The following is a 19,405-nucleotide window of genomic DNA, read 5'->3' as shown; positions in this document are numbered from 1 at the left end:
TTTAATGTAGACCATCTGCAATTTTGTAAAAAAAAAATGCATTTTGGAAACCAGCTTTGCTTACATGCTTTGGGCAGTAGGGTAGAACAATGCCTGAACTTGAAGATAAATTGTTTTGGGGATCATTGCAGGTCTTACTTAGTATTGCTGTCCAGAATGATACTTCACAACTTCCAGTTTCACCCGACCCTACTCTGTTCATAGCAGGGTAAACATTCTGCTTGTAATGTTGGTCAGATCATTAATTTGCTAAACTCATTAAGACATCACCAACAATCTACTGTAACTATCGATATCAATATCAATCTTATTTCTTTTGAACTTTTATTTGAAGGAATAGGGCAATATAGATATTGTGATAATGTAAAACGTTTTTATTTTATTTTAACCAATCAGGGACGTTTTTCCTTAATGCACTGTCTCTGGGGGCAATACAAGGCCACGTTCAGTTGTCGAACGTTGCAGATAGAAATGCCATGAATAGAGCTGATGTATTCGTGTCAGAGGTGTTTGTTCTACATAGCCTATTTCTATCCGAACGTATCACAACGTTAAGTCCTGCTGAACGCGCCCCAGGCTAGAAAAGCTCAAATATAAATGAATCAAAAACGTTAAATAAAAATAAAATGATGTTTTATTTTTATGTAATTTGTTTTCCAACCAATCACAAAAATCCTGTCTGTTACCGGGTAGAAAATAAAAAATAGTGAATTTGTACTTTGTCTGTTTTTGTCTTAAAGATGATACAATATGGATGTTTTGCTCGAGTGTTGGCTGTATGGTTCGTATGCATGATGTGCAATATAAACTTTTGGGTGTGGGGAGGTTAGCCCCCCTTCTGTCTAGAGAAGTACATTTTGGACAATAATACTGTCCATAAAAGTGGACCATTTTTGTCTCAAGACACGGCCAATATTCCATAATAGAACTTTAAATGAGCCATGGTTTGTGTATAATGTAAGATAAATTGACGCAACAGGCCACTAATGTTGAATTACCCATATTGTATGTTTGAGATTACATTTTAAATGGGCGCCATCTAGTGTATACAACGAATGCATCTATAGGAAATAATTTATAGTAAAATTGTATTATCGGGAGAACTAGGCGGAGCACGAATGCACATTTATATTTTGCACATTGTCCTATCAATTCCGATCATATAAAACAGCTGAACCAAATATCAAATCAATAGCAGACAAAGCGCCACTGGAACGGAGTCGGGTCAGACTTGATGAATTGTTTGGGCTAAAATATAATTCAACCCTAAAATGGATCCTTGTAATTGCTCAAAAAGTAAGTTTGCCTAATGGAATTCACCTCTAAATTCCGAATTGACCTGAACGGGTACAATGGATTGTTATATAGTTGCAAATCAGGTGACTCTTATTAATTTAGTAGTTGACTTGTTTTGTTTATAGCTGGAAGCTGCAGTTGCGGTGGACTCTGCAAGTGTACAAACTGCGAATGTGCCAAGAAAAGTAAGTGCATGTGTCGATCTGTTTGAGCTCGGAACAAGAATTGTTACACCCGCAATAACTTCTGCTAAATATGTGTATGTGATCTATAAAGTGCAATCTGTCGAAGCAAAGCGACGCAAACGGATGGAGCTAGAGTAATGTATACTTGGACTGCGCTATTGGATGTAAGGACTTGACTATCCATTATATATTTGTAGCTTGTGTTTATTTTCCAATATCTTGTAAGCATTTTATATTGTGTTCTGATGGAATAGGCATACGACAGCAAAACTAAGCGCATTATGCATTTAAGTTAAATTCTTAAAGAATCAATGGGTACATGTCGAACTTATTTTTTATTTATTTTATTTAACCACGTAGGCAATTTGAGAACAAGTTCTCAACTACAATTACGGCCTGGAAATGTGAAAATGGCTGTAACCAGTGCAGATTGCTTTTTTTTTTTTAACAGTTTAGTTGTGAACAATTGTTAGCCACGTCTTCGACAGACTGAACATCCCAAACTAATGAGAGGATTCGATCAAATTGGGCCCGGGTAGGCGTGCGTTACACCTGGCTCACTCCTGGGCGTGAGCCAGGTGCCCGGAAAAAGTGACGCAATTATGCGCGAGGAATAATGAGTAGGATTGCCTTCACGTGCAATAGTAATTTCTCTAAACTTTCCCTATGAAAACTAGTTTGGAAATTCGATGCGGTGCAGATTAATGACCGTTCGCTTTGCCAACCGGCTCCTCCCTCACCACTTTTGCCCGTTCACATCAAGGGTCATAGGCTGTGCCCCGCTGCTCGGCATAATCAAATCCGCCCATTGTCAACGCGCTACCCACCATTAAGACCTAAGAGCGAAATTGACTACCCTAGTGTCCCTTTAAAGCATGGGTTCCCAAACTCGGTCCTGGCCCCCCCTTGGGTGCACACTTTGATTTTTGCCCAAACACTACACAGCGGAATCATGTAATCAACTCATCAAGCTTTGATTATTTGAATCAGCTGTGTAGTGCTTGGGCAACAATCTAAACATGGGCCCAAGATGCAAGTTTGGAAACCCTGCTTTAAAGGAATCCTTCACCTGAAATTACAAAGTTGCACATCTTTCCTTACATTGTAAGCAGTTAGTGCAATGTCAAATCATTTTAAAATGGAATATCCACAGTCAAACTCCAGATGCTGCCACTAGTGGCATGTCTGTAACATTCAGCTGAACTTTTAGCCCAGATAAAATGCCTTCAGGCCTATTATATAGCAGCCACAGGTCTTGTTGGAAAACCAGTCATGGTCAATTATCAGGACTAATCTCTCCTATCATTCCTCCAGGTTGTTGTTCCTGCTGCCCGACTGGATGCAGCAAGTGCGCCTCTGGTTGCGTGTGCAAGGAGGGCAAGACGTGTGACACAAGCTGCTGTCAGTGATGACATGACACTCCATTGTCCTCTACCCGTGCACATGACATTATCCCTGTTGTACGACAGCGCATTGTGATAAATTGCAGCTCCAATTTAGCTGTCTTCAATCATGTGAAACTGTCTCCTTGCTTTTTAGTGAGCACTATTGTGAATTCCAGTGACATTACCCTTTCCTTTGAAATGTAAATGTCTGGCTAAGTAAAAATGTGATCTGTGACTGTAGTGGGTACCACCTGGGGCCAAAATCAGGCCCTTGCTGGTATAGGGGATTACATGTCTTCCTTAATCAGTGGTGCCATAAAATGTAATATTTTTCATAGGACATGGGGCAGGATCAATCATCAGTGATTCCAGTTTTCTGGCTTCAATCTAGACATTTGTTAAGTGTTCTATTGCCTCACACGGGCAGCCTAATTCTGATATTTTTTTCAATAATTGGTCTTTTATGACAATCACATTTCAGGGGTGACTCATTGGTAGGAAGAAATATCAAAATTGGTCTGCCTGTGTAAATTCATTTTAATAGGCTAACATCGTAATATTGGCTTTGTATTTAACCCAAGCGTATAGGCTTAATCAAGGTCTAGAGAACTTGCGCACAACTTCAGTATAGTTGGCATGGGCTCGATCTACAATGATTTTTACCTTAAGCCTGGGTAGTTACAAGCTTCCACTGATGGGTTATCCCCTCGGTGTCCTGTGCAAGCCACCCAGCATGTGTGTGTGTGTAAGGGCACACTTCCCCAAGACCATGAAGGACCACTTCTTACACCAATGTGGTAGATGGCCGAGATGGGGTCCTTTACCCATGGATTCTGTCGATGTAACGGTGTTGTTTTTTTGAGAGGGTTATACATTTATGTAACGTGAAAGTTAAACTGAAATTTATAAATAACGACTGTCCATTCAAGCAACTGAAACCCAACCTACTATGACCATGTACAACCAACAGTATTACTAGAACTATAGTACATCCTCTCCCTATTTGACAAATGGCCTGTGAGAGATTTCGTAACTGGCGTAAAATTGACCTTGGCACTAGCCAATGAAAAACAACGGATATGGCCCTAGTTCGGTTTCACTGTAGCAGTGCTACTCGCATACCTCAGTGGTTGTTCGCCCAACTTCTGATACGAGAATAACAAACATTTCAACAAAAAAAAATCTTCCCTCGGGTCAGTCGTTTTGCTGTGGGAACTAGCTAATTTGATTACATTTGCAGCGTTGAATCAACGAGGCAACAACAAGAAATTGTGCTGTGTTTCGGCGGATCAGCTAGCTACGTAACGTTAGCTGACTCGACATCTGACATAGCCAGCTAGCGGCTAGCTAGCAACCACTACGGATACAATCTAGCTAACGGCTTTCGTTATCAAATACTCCCAGGTAATGTTATGCTAAATATATCTGCAGACTAACTTAAATCAATATAGCTAGTTATATTTCTCATGTTTGCTTATGCCTGAGTCAGACGCTAACTAGCTAGACTTTCATCTTAACGCTATGTCCTGCGGTAGCTAGCTGCTAGCTATGATGCTAATTTAGACGTCAAAATCAGAAGGCTAGCGAGCTAGCTGGTCAGTTTGCTAGTTTCTAAAATAACCTTATGTTTGAGCTAGAACTAGCTTATCGAAGCCGTACATAAAGGCCAACGTTAGCTTGTATGGGGATACGAGGACAACTTGACTCAGTTGTGGGTGGTTGTCAGTCGTATCGCCCTGTCCCTTGACCCCGACCCCTGTCCCTTCAGCATGCTGATGGTGGGAGGCGATGGAAGGATGCAGTAAAATGAGTGTGATGGAGCTGTGTGAGACGGATGATCTGGCCACCAGCTTGGTGCTGGACCCCTTGCTGGGGTTCAGCACCCATAAAATGAACGTCAGGTAATCTCTTTAAACCTCCTATCCATTACATATTTAACACAAGTGTGTGAAATTACAAACTTTTGCCATAGATGTATGCATTGTACCATTTTTCTTGTGCTTGGTCTTGATGGTTCCTCTATGCGTCTAGTAATCAGTCTTCATCAGGCAGTTAAGGCACAACTTCAGCGTTCTTCAAAGAGAAGTGGAAAAGTTCATTCACAAATGCGAAGGACAGCACACACCTAATTGTTGTCGCCCTGCAGTCCCCCCCCAGAGGTCCGTCGTTGGGGCTACCTCAAAGAGACTCTGCTACGCTTCCAACGCACACATGACTTACAGGCCACCTTTGAGGCCCTCACAGTGGGAGACTGGGCCTGTGACTACTTCACTGGACTGGGAACACACCGTCTGGAACTACTGAAACAGCATGTAAGTGTGTGTTTGCAGGATCAGTTAACCCTGTTATATCAGTGTGCACTAGAAGTACGTTTTTGATTGCCCCTTCCTTTCTTTAGTCAGTGTAATTTCTTTCATTTGTTCATTTACTTTTGTTGCCTCTGGTGTCATTTTTTCTTATTAGTTTGGGCAGTTCGCTAATATGACCTATTTTCACTCTGTGGGTATTCATGATTGTGTGCATGAACATGCTTGGCTATATGCATGGTCTTGACAGCTATTATTTCTTCAGGTGTATCGCTACCTCTGTGCCTTCCTGTTGGATAGTGGTGTCCAGATTGAGTCATGTGACCGATACTCTTCAGAAACCAACGGAGCAAAGATAACCTCTACCAAGCACTGGTAAGGATCAACTTCTTTTAACAGTTGCATTCAGTAGTCATGTGTAACTCTGCAGATTAGATACATCTTGTCTGTGTTTTTATATATCATGTTTTACTGTGACGATGAATGCTGCAGGTTTGTAGGTGAGCGGATGGAGGTTCTGTTGGGTTGTATAGCCGAGCTGAGTCCAGCAGACAGTGCTGTTCTGAGAGCAGGGGTGAATGACTTTAGTGTGATGTACTCCACTCGTAAGCGCTGTGCACAACTCTGGCTTGGGCCTGCGGCTTTCATCAACCACGGTGAGTTTTTCAAGATTCAACCCCAGTTACTGTCTGCCACACTGTACAGGCACTGTACAGGCACTGTACACACAAAAACAGAAACCCACTGTCCATACACTATCACAGAACACACAGACAGAGCATTTGCTTATGGGATTTATCTTAATTAGGCAATCCTAACAAGTCATACATTAGATCTAGAGTGATCAAATCAAATGCACTAATCTAATCCTGTTATTTAATGTGCTCCCCTACAGCAGAGCTTCACAGGATTTGCTAATGGTCAATACTTTTATTATACAGACGCATGGCACAATTTCCAGTGTTTTTAAGTTGTTATATCTGTATTGTAACCATACGTTTGTTTCTGTTTCCTGGGTGAAGACTGCAGACCAAACTGTAAGGTAATCAACAATGTTATATATTATTAGTCATGTTACTCTTCTATATTTTTAATCACTCTCTGTGTTTGTTTCTGTTAAGCATTGTTCCCTTTTTATAGAAGTGTTGTTATACATGATTATTGTTATTATCCTCTTCGTCTGTGTCTTTTGTTTGTACTATTATGGTTTTATTGTTTGAAGTGTTACATCCCCAGGGCTAGTGATGTCACCTTGTTTCTTCCCTCACCTCCCCCTTCTCTCCAGTTTGTTCCTGGTGATAAGAATGGAGGCTGTGTAAAAGTGGTGAGGCCCATCGCACCTGGGGAGGAGATCACCTGTTACTATGGCGACAGCTTTTTTGGAGAAGACAATGAAATGTGTGAATGCTGCACCTGTGAGAGGTGAGAGGATTGAGACATATCATTGTCTCAATGACCAGCTTAACATACATACATTATACATGCATACATACATACATACATACATACATACTATTTTCTACATTGTACATTGTTAAACAGATGAAAAAATATATACAGACAGACAGACAGGCAGGCGTTTCAGATTCTTCAAAGTATCCACCCTTTGCCTTGATGACAGCTTTGCACACTCTTGGCATTCTCTCAACCAGCTTTTCCAACCAATGCTTTTCCAACCGTCTTGCTGCGCACTTGTTAGCTGCTTTTCCTTCACAATCTCAATTAGGTTGAAGTCGGGGTTTGTGGAGGCCAGGTCATCTGCTGCAGTACTCCATCACTCTCCTTCTTGGTCAAATAGCCCTTACACAGCCTGGAGGTGTGTTGGGTCATTGTCCTGTTGAAAAACAAATGATAGTCCCACTAAGCCCAAACCAGGTGGGATGGTGCATCACTGCAGAATGCTGTGGTAGCCATGGTGGTTAAGTGTGCCTTGAATACAGACGGAGCGTCTAAATAAATCACGTGACCGTGTCACCAGCAAAGCACAATAACACCTCCTCCTCCATGCTGTATGGTGGAAATACACATGCGGAGATCATCCGTTCACCCACACAACATCTCACAAAGACAGTTGTTGGAACCAAAAATCTCAAATTTGGACTCCAGACCAACGGGCGCGTGCGGAGACAAACGGAAGCGTACAGACACAAGCAAATACAAACGGCAGACGAGACGGGCGTTTTGACTGGTCAAATGTTCATTGCTTGTTTTTTCTTGGCCAAAGCAAGCCCCATCTTCTTATTGGTGTCTTTTAGTCGAATGTACAGGCGTAGGCAGACAGACAGGCGTACAGTACCAGTTGTTTCTTTGTAGCAATTTGACCACGAAAGACCTGATTCACACAGTCTCCTCTGAACAGTTGATGTTGAGATGTGTCTGTTATCTTGAACCCTTAGTGAAGCATTTATTTGGGCTGCAATTTCTGAGGCTGGTAACTAATAAACTTATCCTCTGCAGCAGAGGTAACTCTGGGTCTTCCATTCCTGTGTCGGTCCCTCATGAGAGACAGTTTCATCATAGCGCTTTGATGGTTTTGTGACTGCACTTGGGGAAACTTTCAAAGATCTTGATATTTTCCGCATTGACTGACCTTCATGTCCTAAAGTAATGATGGACTGTGGTTTCTCTTGCTTATTAGAGCTGTTCTTGCCATAATATGGATTTGGTCTTTTACCAAATAAGTCTATCTTTGTATACTACCCCTACCTTGTCACAACACAACTGATCAAACGCCTTAAGAAGGAAAGAAATTCCACAAATGAATTGGTGTCTTTTAACAAGGCACACCTGTTAATTGAAATGCATTCCAGGTGACTACCTCATGAAGCTGTTTGAGAGAATACCAAGAGTGTGCAAAGCTGTCATCAAGGCAAAGAATGGCTATTTGAAGAATCTCAAATATTAAATATATTTTGATTTGTTTAACACTTTTTTGGCTTACTATATGATTCTATATGTGTTATTTCATAGTTTTGATGTCTCACAATTATTTTACAATGTAGAAAATAGTAAAAATAAAGAAAACCCTTGAATGTGTGTCAAACTTTTGACTGGTACTAAATAATGACGTGTAATATTATACTATTTCTTTATTATTTAGAAAAGGAGAGGGTCACTTCCGACACAGAGAGGCAGCCTGGTTGTGATGACTCTAATGACCTGTCTGGACAGAAGTACCGCCTCAGAGACACAGACCTTCGTCTTAACAGAGGAAAGCACCCTGTCCTCCTACATTTCGGCCTACATTTACATTTTCAAGTTCAGGTAAGTTTGTGTATCTCGTTTCAAACATTAAGCTAACGATGTTCATGTCTTTTAACAATGCCCGAAATTCTCATTCTATGAAGATACAAGTGGTACTACGTATTGGTCATTGAGCAATAAACTGTCTTTATTGATAAATGTATTGCAGATAAGACAGTTAGTGACTGTATGCAACTAGAATGTAATGTCAGGTGCAGTATGCATTTATTTGCAATGCTATTGGTTTTGCCTGAATTTCTTAGTTCTTTGTCTTCCTGTCTCAGCTATCCCTTCAAGGAATTCATTTACCCAGCAGATGAAGAGAAATGCTCTGATGATGAGCAGGAAGACCAAAAGGTTGAAACAGGAGGGGCAAAGGAGGATATCGGGAATGAAGCAGCAACAGCTGATAATGCCATCCCTATCAGAGGTGGTGTTGAGGGACCTTCGGGTCCGAGTACGGCGCCACACGTTCAACTTCTTGTTGAGCTGCAAGGACCCCACCAGCAAAGAGAGGTCCTTACTGCACCAGCTTGAACATGTGGAGACAAAAGACAAGTGGAGGAAGGAACAAGCTGCTCTCTGCTGTACAACCAAAGAGAATGACAAAATAGAGAAGAGCAGCAATACTTGTGAGTTAAACCTGAAGCCTTTCACTCTTCACCCTTCCTTGTCTTCTCAACAGAATGTTGGACCAGTAGTTTGTGGACAGATACTGGGTGGAAAGCCCCTTCGAGTGGTGGAAAAAGTATCTGTCCAGACAAGGATCTCTTCCAGAACAAGGAGCATGATCAGAAACTGTCACACACGCCAGTCTGTTTCCAGAGCCAAGAAGAACAACAAAATAATTTGCAAGCGCATTAAACTCACCAAACCCATTTGCAGAAAAAGCAACAGTGCAAGTCCTCAGAAACACATGGATAGCTGTAGTGGAAAAGATATTCATGGAACCAATTGCATAACCATCGAAAATAACACCAGCGGTAACAACAATGATGTGGCATACATCAGCAACAGAACATACACTGGTGGAGGCGGGCCCAAAGGCAGCAAGGCTCAGGATGCAGATCAGAAACCAGTGGATCTGAAAGTGGAAATCAAAACCATTGGAGAATCGGGGGACTGATGGGACACTTGTGGAGAGCAAACCCTCTGGTAAAAGAGTTGAAGTTTGCACAAGTGCTTTGGACAAAGCCAAGAAGCCTGGGAATCACCAGAAACCCATTAGTACTCCCCTTGTCACTACCACCCCTAGCACCATTTCCCTCTCTTCCCCTCACTTGACCATGTTCCGGTAATGTCAGGACTGAAGCAAGTCACAGTTAGCTTGATAAGAGTGTCTGTGCCGGGAAGTGTAGCAGAAGAAAGGGCCTGTCCAGGATTGGAGGGAAAGGGCATTGTGAGAAGAGAGAGCAGCGTACCAGTGCAAGCAGAACAGATGGCTAGATCAGCTACACAGGGAGGAGAGGCAGACACCAGAGTGTCCAGGTCCCAGCAGAAGTCCATGGAGGAAGCAGGCAGGGAGTTGTCAGACGCTGAAGGTAAGAAAGGGGTGAGGGAAATGTATTTCAAGGCTAAGATTAACAAAGTTGATGTAGGAAGGGAACAGACTGCTGTGGTGAAGGTTGATTTATTACATGGTGAGAAAGGTGCAGGTGAGAAGGTCATTGAAATAGAAGCTGCTGGTGGGGGGGAGGTTAGTGTGGCTGGGAAGGGGCATAGGGGAGTGTAAAAGACATTGATAGAGGGGCAAAACTAAATAGTAAAAGTGTACAATCTCAAGTTGTTGGCTGTGATAAGAGGGTGCTTAGAGGGCGAAATGATGCAGAAGAACAGAGTAATGGAAAAGCAGGAGGACAAAATAGCAAAAGTTGTGACAGCATTGTCAGAAAGGATGGAGGTAAGAATGAGAGGGTGTCTGAAATGGGGAGTAGTATAACTATGGACAAGAAGGGTGTTGTCATCAAACAGGTGAGGGTTCTGCTTTCTGATATTCTAAGAAAAGAGTGGGATCAGAAGGCTGGGGGCTCAGGAAGTGGGAACACAGGAAAGAAAGATCTAATTTCCTCCAATCACAAGCAAATGGAAGATGGCAGAGAGGCAAATAAGGATGGAGGGAAAGAGGTTAGGGAACAAATATTATCTGATGCACAGACAAATAGTTTGCCTCATGCAACAACACAAAGTGGGATAACTTCCAAACGGGGGAAAGGAAGGGCTAATAAGATGAAACTTGAGGGTCCAGGTCAAGACTTGCATATTCACTCGCCACAAAGTAATGATGATTTAATCCCAGCGAAAGATAGGCTTTCCAAGTCTCCCCCTCCTTCTTCAGAATATCTTCAGACACACACCCAGGCCAACATTCCTCTGAAGAAACGGATGTTCCGTAATTCGGTGGAGACTGACTCTGAGCAGAGCATCAACTCTCCTGTGTCAGAGCCATCCTCCAAGGACCTCAAACCCTCCACAGAGCTGAGGCAGAATCTTACTCTGTGTTCAGGAAGAGAAACTAAAGCTATCAAAATGTTGGAGGACAGCGGTAGAGGTGGGTTGCGGTCTAATAGTGACCCTAAGTCTACCGTTTCAGAGTTTGGGGTCCAATCTCGGACACAGACCTTCAAGAGGACAGCAAAACAAAATGCAACGCCCAGAATGCTGCGTCCCAGAGTCAATCAACTGGAACAAGACCGGCCACGGAGGAGTGCAGGAAAGTATAAAAGAGGGACCCGCGACTCAGAGGTACTGGAGAATGAATCTGATGAGAACAAACACAAAGCAGGACATGGTGAAATCTCACTGGATTCTAAAAGAACATGTAAATGAAGGAGAGAAGAAGCCAGAATCACATACTGAGTTACTGAATTCACTCACCTCACAAACATGCAAGGAAGAGAACGGGAAAGGGCAGAGCCTCAACTTCAAAATTCGTTTTAAGAGAAAGAGGGGCAAAGTGTGGGAGTTGGACAGACCTGCAGGAGGAGAGGATTTGATTATTGAAGCAGAAAAGTCCATTGATTCACAACAATTGGAGCCTTATAGGGCCATTTTAGATTCTGTGTCAATCTTAAACTTAGAAATGGAGAAGGGTGCCCAGGCAGATGGGAAGGAGACTCATGATGTACGATTTTGGAAGAGACGTAAAGTTAGACGAGACAGATTGGGGAGTTTGAATGATAGAGGTCCCATTTTGATGAACAGGCAGAGTGAGGTTGTAGCTGTAGACTCGAAAGAGAAAAAAAAGGAACAGGGGGAGCTCAGCGAGGTAGAGATAAATGAGGTGCTAGACGAGGTTATTTATGGAGTAAAGCAACTGCCAGGAGAAAAGGGCCATACAATTTCTAGTGAGGGTATGTCTGTCGGAGTGGGGGGACTGCAATGTGACTATCAAGTCACACCAAGTCCTGTTAGAATCTGTGAAAAAGAGAAAGATATTCCATCCTTGGCTGAAGACAGAGAACAAGTGAAGGATACTTGTATTGGAATAGAGAGTACTTTGGTTGACAGTGGGACACTGCATGAACACAAAGTAAAGGATGAAGACCAACCCTTACCACGGATCAAACTGCGGAGAAAAATACAGGGTGTATGGGAGGTGGACAGCCAGGTGTTGGAGCAGATTGAAGCAGAGTCTGAAAAAGAGAAGAAGGAAATGACATGCGTTAAGCCAAAAGAAGAGTGCCCTTCTCAACCTCCTACCTGCCAGAAACTCAACAGTGCAATCAAGTGCAACACTTTAAAAGATTCCTCTGCTGTTCTTCTGAAAAAAGAACCCCCCCCCCTCACTTTATCTCTCTCACCCTTGACCCTTAACTCACCCCAACCTTGGGTTCTGATGTGATGGCCTATGCTCCTGAAACAATGAATGATAGGGCCATGCCAAAATCACTAATAGGGGGAAGGGGAAGGGAAGGGGACGGAAAGAAAGGCAGAAAACAGAGACTGCTCGTAAGGTTGCAACTGGAGAGATGGGAACTTCTTGTCTTAGTCATAACCTGCTCCAGATAGACAATAGTCTTTCTAAACTCTCAGAAGGGTTATGTCAGTCACAATCCTTAGAAAAAAACATACCTTCTGATTACACTGCTTCCACCTCAAAGATTCCATCCCAGTCTCAGTCTCCACCGTTCAGTTTTCCAGAAAGGATGCTTTCTACAGAATCCAGCTTTGCTAATTGCTGTGAAGATCTCCTCGACTTCCAGTGTCTCAATCTTGAAGGGTTCTATCATCCACAGAACATCCTCCAAACCTCTCCAATAGACCTCTGTCCAATGGATCCACCCAGCGGGCCCTTTAGTAGTCCCCTCTCATAGCCCCTCGGATGCTTGGAACCCAGAAACACCATACCTTGGCCTCCAAGCCCAGGAAGTATCTTCAATGCAGAGGATCAGCAATTTCTTAATGGTCTTGTGTGCTCCAAAAATGAGTCTCTGGATTGTGGAGTTAAGGATACTTCCAAAGACAGAGGACAGCTCAATGCAAATTTTTGTTTTACACCCCTGAGCAGCGCTGAGGGGACTTTCATGGATCGTTTTTGATGAAAAATCCTGGGATGAAATTGTCAAAAGAAGATTCTAAGACACAGGCCTTATCTTCAGCAGCCAAAACCCACTACTCTCAGAAAGAATCATTCATGTTTAATACAAATACTCCATCCATCGGTTCCCATTCCCACAATACACCAGTCAATGTTCACCATCAGAGCACCAATGGTACTAAGGCTAGTTCTGCTCATTCCAACTTTTCTAAGGTCCAGCCTCAAGTCAAAACTCCTGGTCCCTTCCACCTGATGAGTTCTTCCAACAAATCTCAATCTTTTTCCACCTTCAGCCAGTGCCAAGTTCCTTCAAAACTGGGCCCCAGAATTACTCAGTCAAGTCTGTCCATTCACCTCAAGTGGTTTCTAACAAGTTTGGCTCACAATTAAATCCTAATGTAGGAGATGCTTTTCGCAACACGTATGACAAAAGCTCCAGTGTGATCCAGAGTGTGCTTAAGTTTCAAGGAGGGAAACCAAGTCAGAATTTGAACAGTGCCCCTTCTAAAGTTAATATTGTCGCTGGCAACCCTACAATTGCGGCCAAACCTCATATTGCCAAATCTAGGTACAGTGACACTGACAAGGTCCACCAGAGTAACAAATGTTCAGGTTTTAGCGCTGGCGCCATAAAGGTAGCATGCCCAGTTATAGCATCATTTCGGGAAAAGATCCAGTTCGTCTCAATGCATCAAACTACCCCATCAAGTCAAATCCTCCCAATGACAAAGTCCATCCAGATTATTTCCAGACATCCAGTAAAAGTACAACGACAGCTTTGGAGAAGCCTCCCTCTGACAAACCTCAATACACTGAAACCAGCTTTGGCAGCAAAAATTTCTCCACTCTCCCAAGGCCTTTCTTTTCCCCAGCCAAGCACCTCAGAGTTATGGTTCTCATGGCAAACGTTTGAATCAGGACAAGCCCTGTGGTGCTGTGCACTCCCAGAACCCTCACTCTTCCTATGCCACATCGGGCGTCACCTGACAAACTGTGTTACGATTCCTCAGACTTGACCTTTTCCACCTCGCTCTCTCCCTCTATGTCTCAGCACAATAGCCCCCAAGTAGCACACAGCTCTCCCTCTGGATCACAGACACCAGCAAACAAACAGCAGCCCCCCTCCTCCTCCTTCTCCTACTCTTATGGACACCAAGGTCCACCTTATGTGGTCAACTTTACTGGTGACCACTCAGTCACCATGGGCCTGGGAGATTACCCAGGGTCACCGCCCACCAACTATACGTACCGCTGCCTCATGGAGCCTTCGGGCACCCAGGGGAGGCTGGTTCTGGAGCCATGTGGACCCCAACTCTCACACTCACCATCTTTCTCTGTGGGGGGCTTTTCAGGGCTTAAAGGCCAGGATGACCACTGCAAGAGGGACACACAACCGCAGTGCCAGCCCATAGACCACCCACCAACATCCCACCATGCTCCCACATCATCCCACTCCTTGAGTACCCCGGTCTCAGACCGTAAGCCCAAAAGACTGAGGCTAGTGGTTACTGATGGGCTAGTGGATCTGGACCTCCAGTATACAGACTGATTTATACCTGTTCTTCTCATCTGACTTTGATGCAGCTTGTAATATATCAACATTATTGTACAGAATTGTTCATGAGGAGCATATCTCTGCCCTGATGTTTTTATACAGCAATTTACACAGTCTACCTATCATTATGTTTGTTTAATGGTTACTGGTGTTTGTTCTAATCCCTCTCTTGGATACTGTTATGATATGAATGTCTCAGAGGTTTTATTGACATCTGCGTGGATCGAGTAATGCTTATGCTTAACAGTTTTACTTCTATTTATTTTGTGAATGCAACCATCTTATGTGTCAGTTCAGTGATTTGCAAGAGGAAAATATGTAGTGAATAGATCTCCACAATGCTTTTCTGGCATGACGTCCTTTCATAGTCTGTCATAGCAGAGGTTAGCCTCAAGGTGGGCACATTGAACCCTCTAGTTAGTAGTATGTGTGGAGGCCTTCTTATTGTACTGTAACATAGTTGAATGAGTTGTTCTCTGAAGTTGACATGTCAGGAAGATAGGCCTACACAAACCGTTTGCACATTCTACAACATGATTACTTTGACATAAAAATGTGTTTTTTTAAGTTTTAAAACAAGTGTGTCTATCATGTTTCTGTGATTTTGGGCAGTAGGGCTTTGATTCCAGTCAGTTTAAGTACTGTCTACGAGCTCTAAAATGTACAGTTTTATTGGATCTGCTCCCTGTTTCTCTAAGTACATAGACTTGCAAGTGTGTGGGAGTGAGGAGGAATTTTAGGTACCATGCTTTTCTGTACATGGTATGTTTGTGCACTGCCTTGCCAATTTGAGTGAAGATTAGTCAATGGTGCATTAAGAAATGCACAGTGCATCAACAGTGTGTGTACTGTAGAATGACTTCCAGGCCTGTAAATTCAGGACAACTCCACTGAGGGTGGCGTGCATGACATGAACTGCAGCTCTGCAGACGCTGTCCAGAGCACCCACAGTATACGAGGGAGGGAGACCGGTGGGTGGGAGACTGACTGCAATGTTTTCTGCAGAATGAGGTTTTTCTTTGGTCTGGTGTAGGTCAAGGGGTAGATGATACTGTATTAGTGGGGCAACTTTGGACTAAGTGGGTACATTTTGTGTTCCCTCCTCCCTTCTTTCCCCCTTTGTATCCACACTGAGAATACTTGGTGCTTATGGCATTATTATGAAGCAACTTCAAAGCAATCTGTTGTGAATTAGAACAAGGACAGTGACTTGTTACTTGATAATCTTGCTTTTAGTCTTGTCTCGCTCATTACTTAATTGGATCACACTGGTTAGGCTAGTTGTGTAGATGGTAGATCGCAATGAAATGTTATCTGAGAAATGTGTAGTCAGCCACGTGGTTGCATGTATTATTTTTACATCCATGAATGAGATTCACATTTTGAAAATGGACGTTGCTCTTACATATTTGTAATGTCATTTTGAGCATTCCACTTTCGTCATCTAGACATCGTTCCAGTAGCAATCCAACAGAGGTACTACATCATCTTATGTAAAACCATGAAGCAGTCATGTCTGTCTGTATTATTATTATTATTATTATTATTATTATTATTGAAAATGGTGCTTTATTGTAATTTAATATTTTATATAATATTGATTGTTCCAGATATGAAAGATTTGTTTATATTACATGATAGAACATATTGTTTATTTACTTTTAAAAAATCTAACATTTCATTTCTGGTTCCCCAACGTTTCCCCTGGACCAAGATTTAGAGTTGATTCAGGTGGTGATATATCATCCAGCCTTCTGAAGAGTAAACATTCTAATGGTCTGCTGTAGAATTGTCAAATGTAAATCATTAAAGGAAAAATGCATTCTTTTTTTTGAATTAAGCTTTGGATGTCTTCACAATTTATTCGTGGTGACATGTATTTATTGGTTCAACAAACCCCCTTGTCGTAAAACTGTATTATGAACCATGATTCATTTATAGATTTGTGGATCGTCTGAAGCATGCTATGTTGAACTTGTAATGTTAGCTTACAGTGCCTAGCTAGTTAATCATTTTGCTTAATTAAATACAGTAATTATATTATTTGACTGAATTTGTTTGGTTGCAACCATCATTGTAGTCCACAGAAAATGCTGTAAACTCTATTTTGACTTATTTGTTCATTCAGCCATTTTGTTATACTGTAGTTTATGAAAATACCAAACTTCTAACAGTGTATATGTTTAGGGTGGAAAAACAATATGCTGGTTTGATTGTAGGTTTGAATGAAAGCTTCCTTCAGGCAACTACTTCCCTTATTTACTCAACATATTTACACAAACTTTCATATTCCTTTCTTGACTGAATGTGTGTCCCTCTCCAGTCTGTAATGTCTTTCTCTCTATCCATACAGTATATGACTGTCATTTACGTCTTGTCACTAAGCCTCTTCCTGTCTGTTTCCCCATCTTCTCCATCACTCAGTTTTCAGTCTTGTTTCTAGCCTCTTTAAATGCAGCAGCATGTACTTCCCATTGGCATGTTTAGTGCTTCAGATCCTGTGACCCACTTTGCTTGTCTCAGTGGAAGAAAGTGAGGGGTTAAATGTGATGCCAAGTGGAACAGCTTTTCCATAATGAGGACAAGCAGAGCAGAGCAGAGAAGCAGGCAGCAGAGAGGGAGAGACGATCTGAGTGTGCTAAGAGATCTGAGTGTGCTAAGAGACTGGATCCTTTGAGGTGTTTCACCAACCACTGAATGATCCTACAGCCCTTAGTATCCAATGCTTGCACCTGCTGACACCTACATGTACATCAACTCAGTGATATCAATGCTAGTACCTGCTGACACCTACATGTACATCAACTCAGTATATCAATGCTAGTATCAATGCTCAGTGTCAATGCTAGTACCTGCTGACACCTACATGTACATCAAAAATCAGTGACACCACATGTACATCAAATCAGTGAATGATACAGTACCTGCTGACACCTACATGTACACAAATCAGTGATACAATGCTAGTACCTGCTGACACCTACATGTACAAATCAGTGATATCAATGCTAGTACCTGCTGACACCTACATGTACATCAAATCAGTGATATCAATGCTAGTACCTGCTGACACCTACATGTACATCAAATCAGTGATATCAATGCTAGTACCATGCACCATGACACAGCCTAGTGCATGTGTACATCAAACTGGCTCAGGGAACTGAAACTGAGGTGATGTTCCTTTTCAATGATTCTATAACGCCTCACCCACTCTTCCCCTATCTTCTGGACGTCATAATTACATCATATCAATCTTACCTGCTGACACCTACATGACCATAAATCAGTGATATCAATGCTAGTACCTGCTGACACCTACATGTACATCAAATCAGTGATATCAATGCTATAAATGGTAATAATCCACACCATGCACCATCAGCTTCACCTACACATTGTGCCTAGTGCAGATATGTGCAAAATAGCCACACACTGCGAAGGATTCCTTACTGGGCTCAGGGAACTGAAACTGTCCATCTTTAACAAAGGTGATGTTCCTTTCAATGATTCTATAACGTTTCACCCACTCTTCCCCCTATTCTTCTGTACGTCATAATTCCAGTCAACTCTTAAATATACTAACTACATGACCATAAGTATGTGGACAAGTGCTCGCTATGAACATCTCATTCCAAAATCATGGGCATGAATATGGAGTTAAGCTATAGCCTTAACATTTCCCTTCACTGGAACTAAGGGCCTAGCCCGACTCATGGGAAAACAGCCCCAGACCATTATTCCTCATTTACAGTTGGCACTGTGCATTGGGACAGGTTGCGTTCTCCTGGCATCCGCTAAACTCAGCTTCGTCCATCGGACTGCCAGATAGTGAGGCGTGAATCATCACTCCAGAGAATGCATTTCCACTGCTCCAGAGTCCAATGGCGGTGAGCTTTATGCCACTCCAGCCAACTCTTGGCATTTGCACATGGTGATCTTAGGCTTGTGTGCTGCTGCTTGGCCATGGAAACCGATTTCATGAAGCTCCCGACAAACAGTTGTTGTGCTGATGTTGCTTCCAGAGGCAGTTTGGAACTTGGTAGTGAGTGTTGCAACTGAGAACAGACGATTTTTAAGCACATCGCGCTTAGGCTTGTGTGGCCTACCACTTTGCACCTGAGCCATTTTGTTCCTAGACGTTGCCACTTCACAATAACAGCACTTATGGGGCAGCTCTGACTTGTTGGAAAGGTGGCATCCTATGACGGTGCCACATTGAAAGTCACTGAGCTCTTCAGCAAGGCCATTCATCTGTCAATGTTTGTTTATGGAGATTGCATGGCTGTGTGCTCTATTTTCGACAACTGGTGTGGCTGAAATAGCCAAATCCAGTAATTTGAAGGGGGGTCGGCATACTTTTGTGTATATAGTGTATGTAGCAGCATGAGCTCCTCTGCCCGCATGTTTAACAACCTCTGGTGATTACAGGCTGTCAGAGGGGCAGAGAGTAGCTGTAGCCATGTGTAGTGTAGTGGTGTAGTCTTAGAGATGGCTGAGATGGACTGAGTGGACTTGGTGTTGGAGTCTAGAGGAGACCAGCGGTAGACAGTACAGTAGGAGTACAGCTCAGTCACTCTGCCAGTGGAGCGGAGAGACAGAGAGAGAACACCCCCATTTGTAACCCTGAAAAAATGAGCTCAGCTGGAGAGGAGAGAGAGAGAGAAAAGAGAGATGGAGGAGAGAAGAGCAGACAGAGAAAAGAGCTGGATTTTGAGAGCAGGGCAGAGATGGAGAGAGAAAGCAGAGGACTTAGAGAGGTCTTAGAAGGAGGTAGGTGTAGCAGGACATTATTTCCCAGGTGACAGGAGGCTGAAGCTCCAAATGAGTGTCCAGTGCTGGTGGTGTCAGTACATTAGTGTAAATTATGGCTTGGACAAATGTGGAGGAGAGAGAGG

The 19,405-nt window shown here is 42.8% G+C and overlaps 2 protein-coding genes across 3 annotated transcripts in view; both read left to right on the top strand.

The window, feature by feature from the left end:
• LOC118372899 (serine/threonine-protein phosphatase alpha-2 isoform-like) overlaps nucleotides 1-19,405 on the top strand; it is a 40,874-nt gene that overhangs the window by 14,287 nt on the left and 7,182 nt on the right. The window lies entirely within an intron of this gene.
• On the top strand, nucleotides 1,083-8,871 carry LOC118372900 (histone-lysine N-methyltransferase KMT5C). Its single transcript, XM_052491462.1, is given in 13 exon segments — nucleotides 1,083-1,296; nucleotides 1,422-1,481; nucleotides 1,573-1,645; nucleotides 2,796-4,270; nucleotides 4,635-4,767; nucleotides 5,013-5,178; nucleotides 5,438-5,547; nucleotides 5,665-5,828; nucleotides 6,195-6,214; nucleotides 6,458-6,594; nucleotides 8,273-8,302; nucleotides 8,304-8,436; nucleotides 8,700-8,871. Coding segments are annotated over 9 exon segments (909 nt in total). The 5' UTR covers nucleotides 1,083-1,296; nucleotides 1,422-1,481; nucleotides 1,573-1,645; nucleotides 2,796-4,270; nucleotides 4,635-4,654; the 3' UTR covers nucleotides 8,736-8,871.

This window comes from Oncorhynchus keta, chromosome 32, assembly GCF_023373465.1.
Source record: "Oncorhynchus keta strain PuntledgeMale-10-30-2019 chromosome 32, Oket_V2, whole genome shotgun sequence".
Taxonomy (NCBI): Eukaryota; Metazoa; Chordata; class Actinopteri; order Salmoniformes; family Salmonidae; genus Oncorhynchus; species Oncorhynchus keta.
Note: the sequence above shows the minus strand (reverse complement) of the source record. Positions and strands in the feature narration are given on the sequence as shown.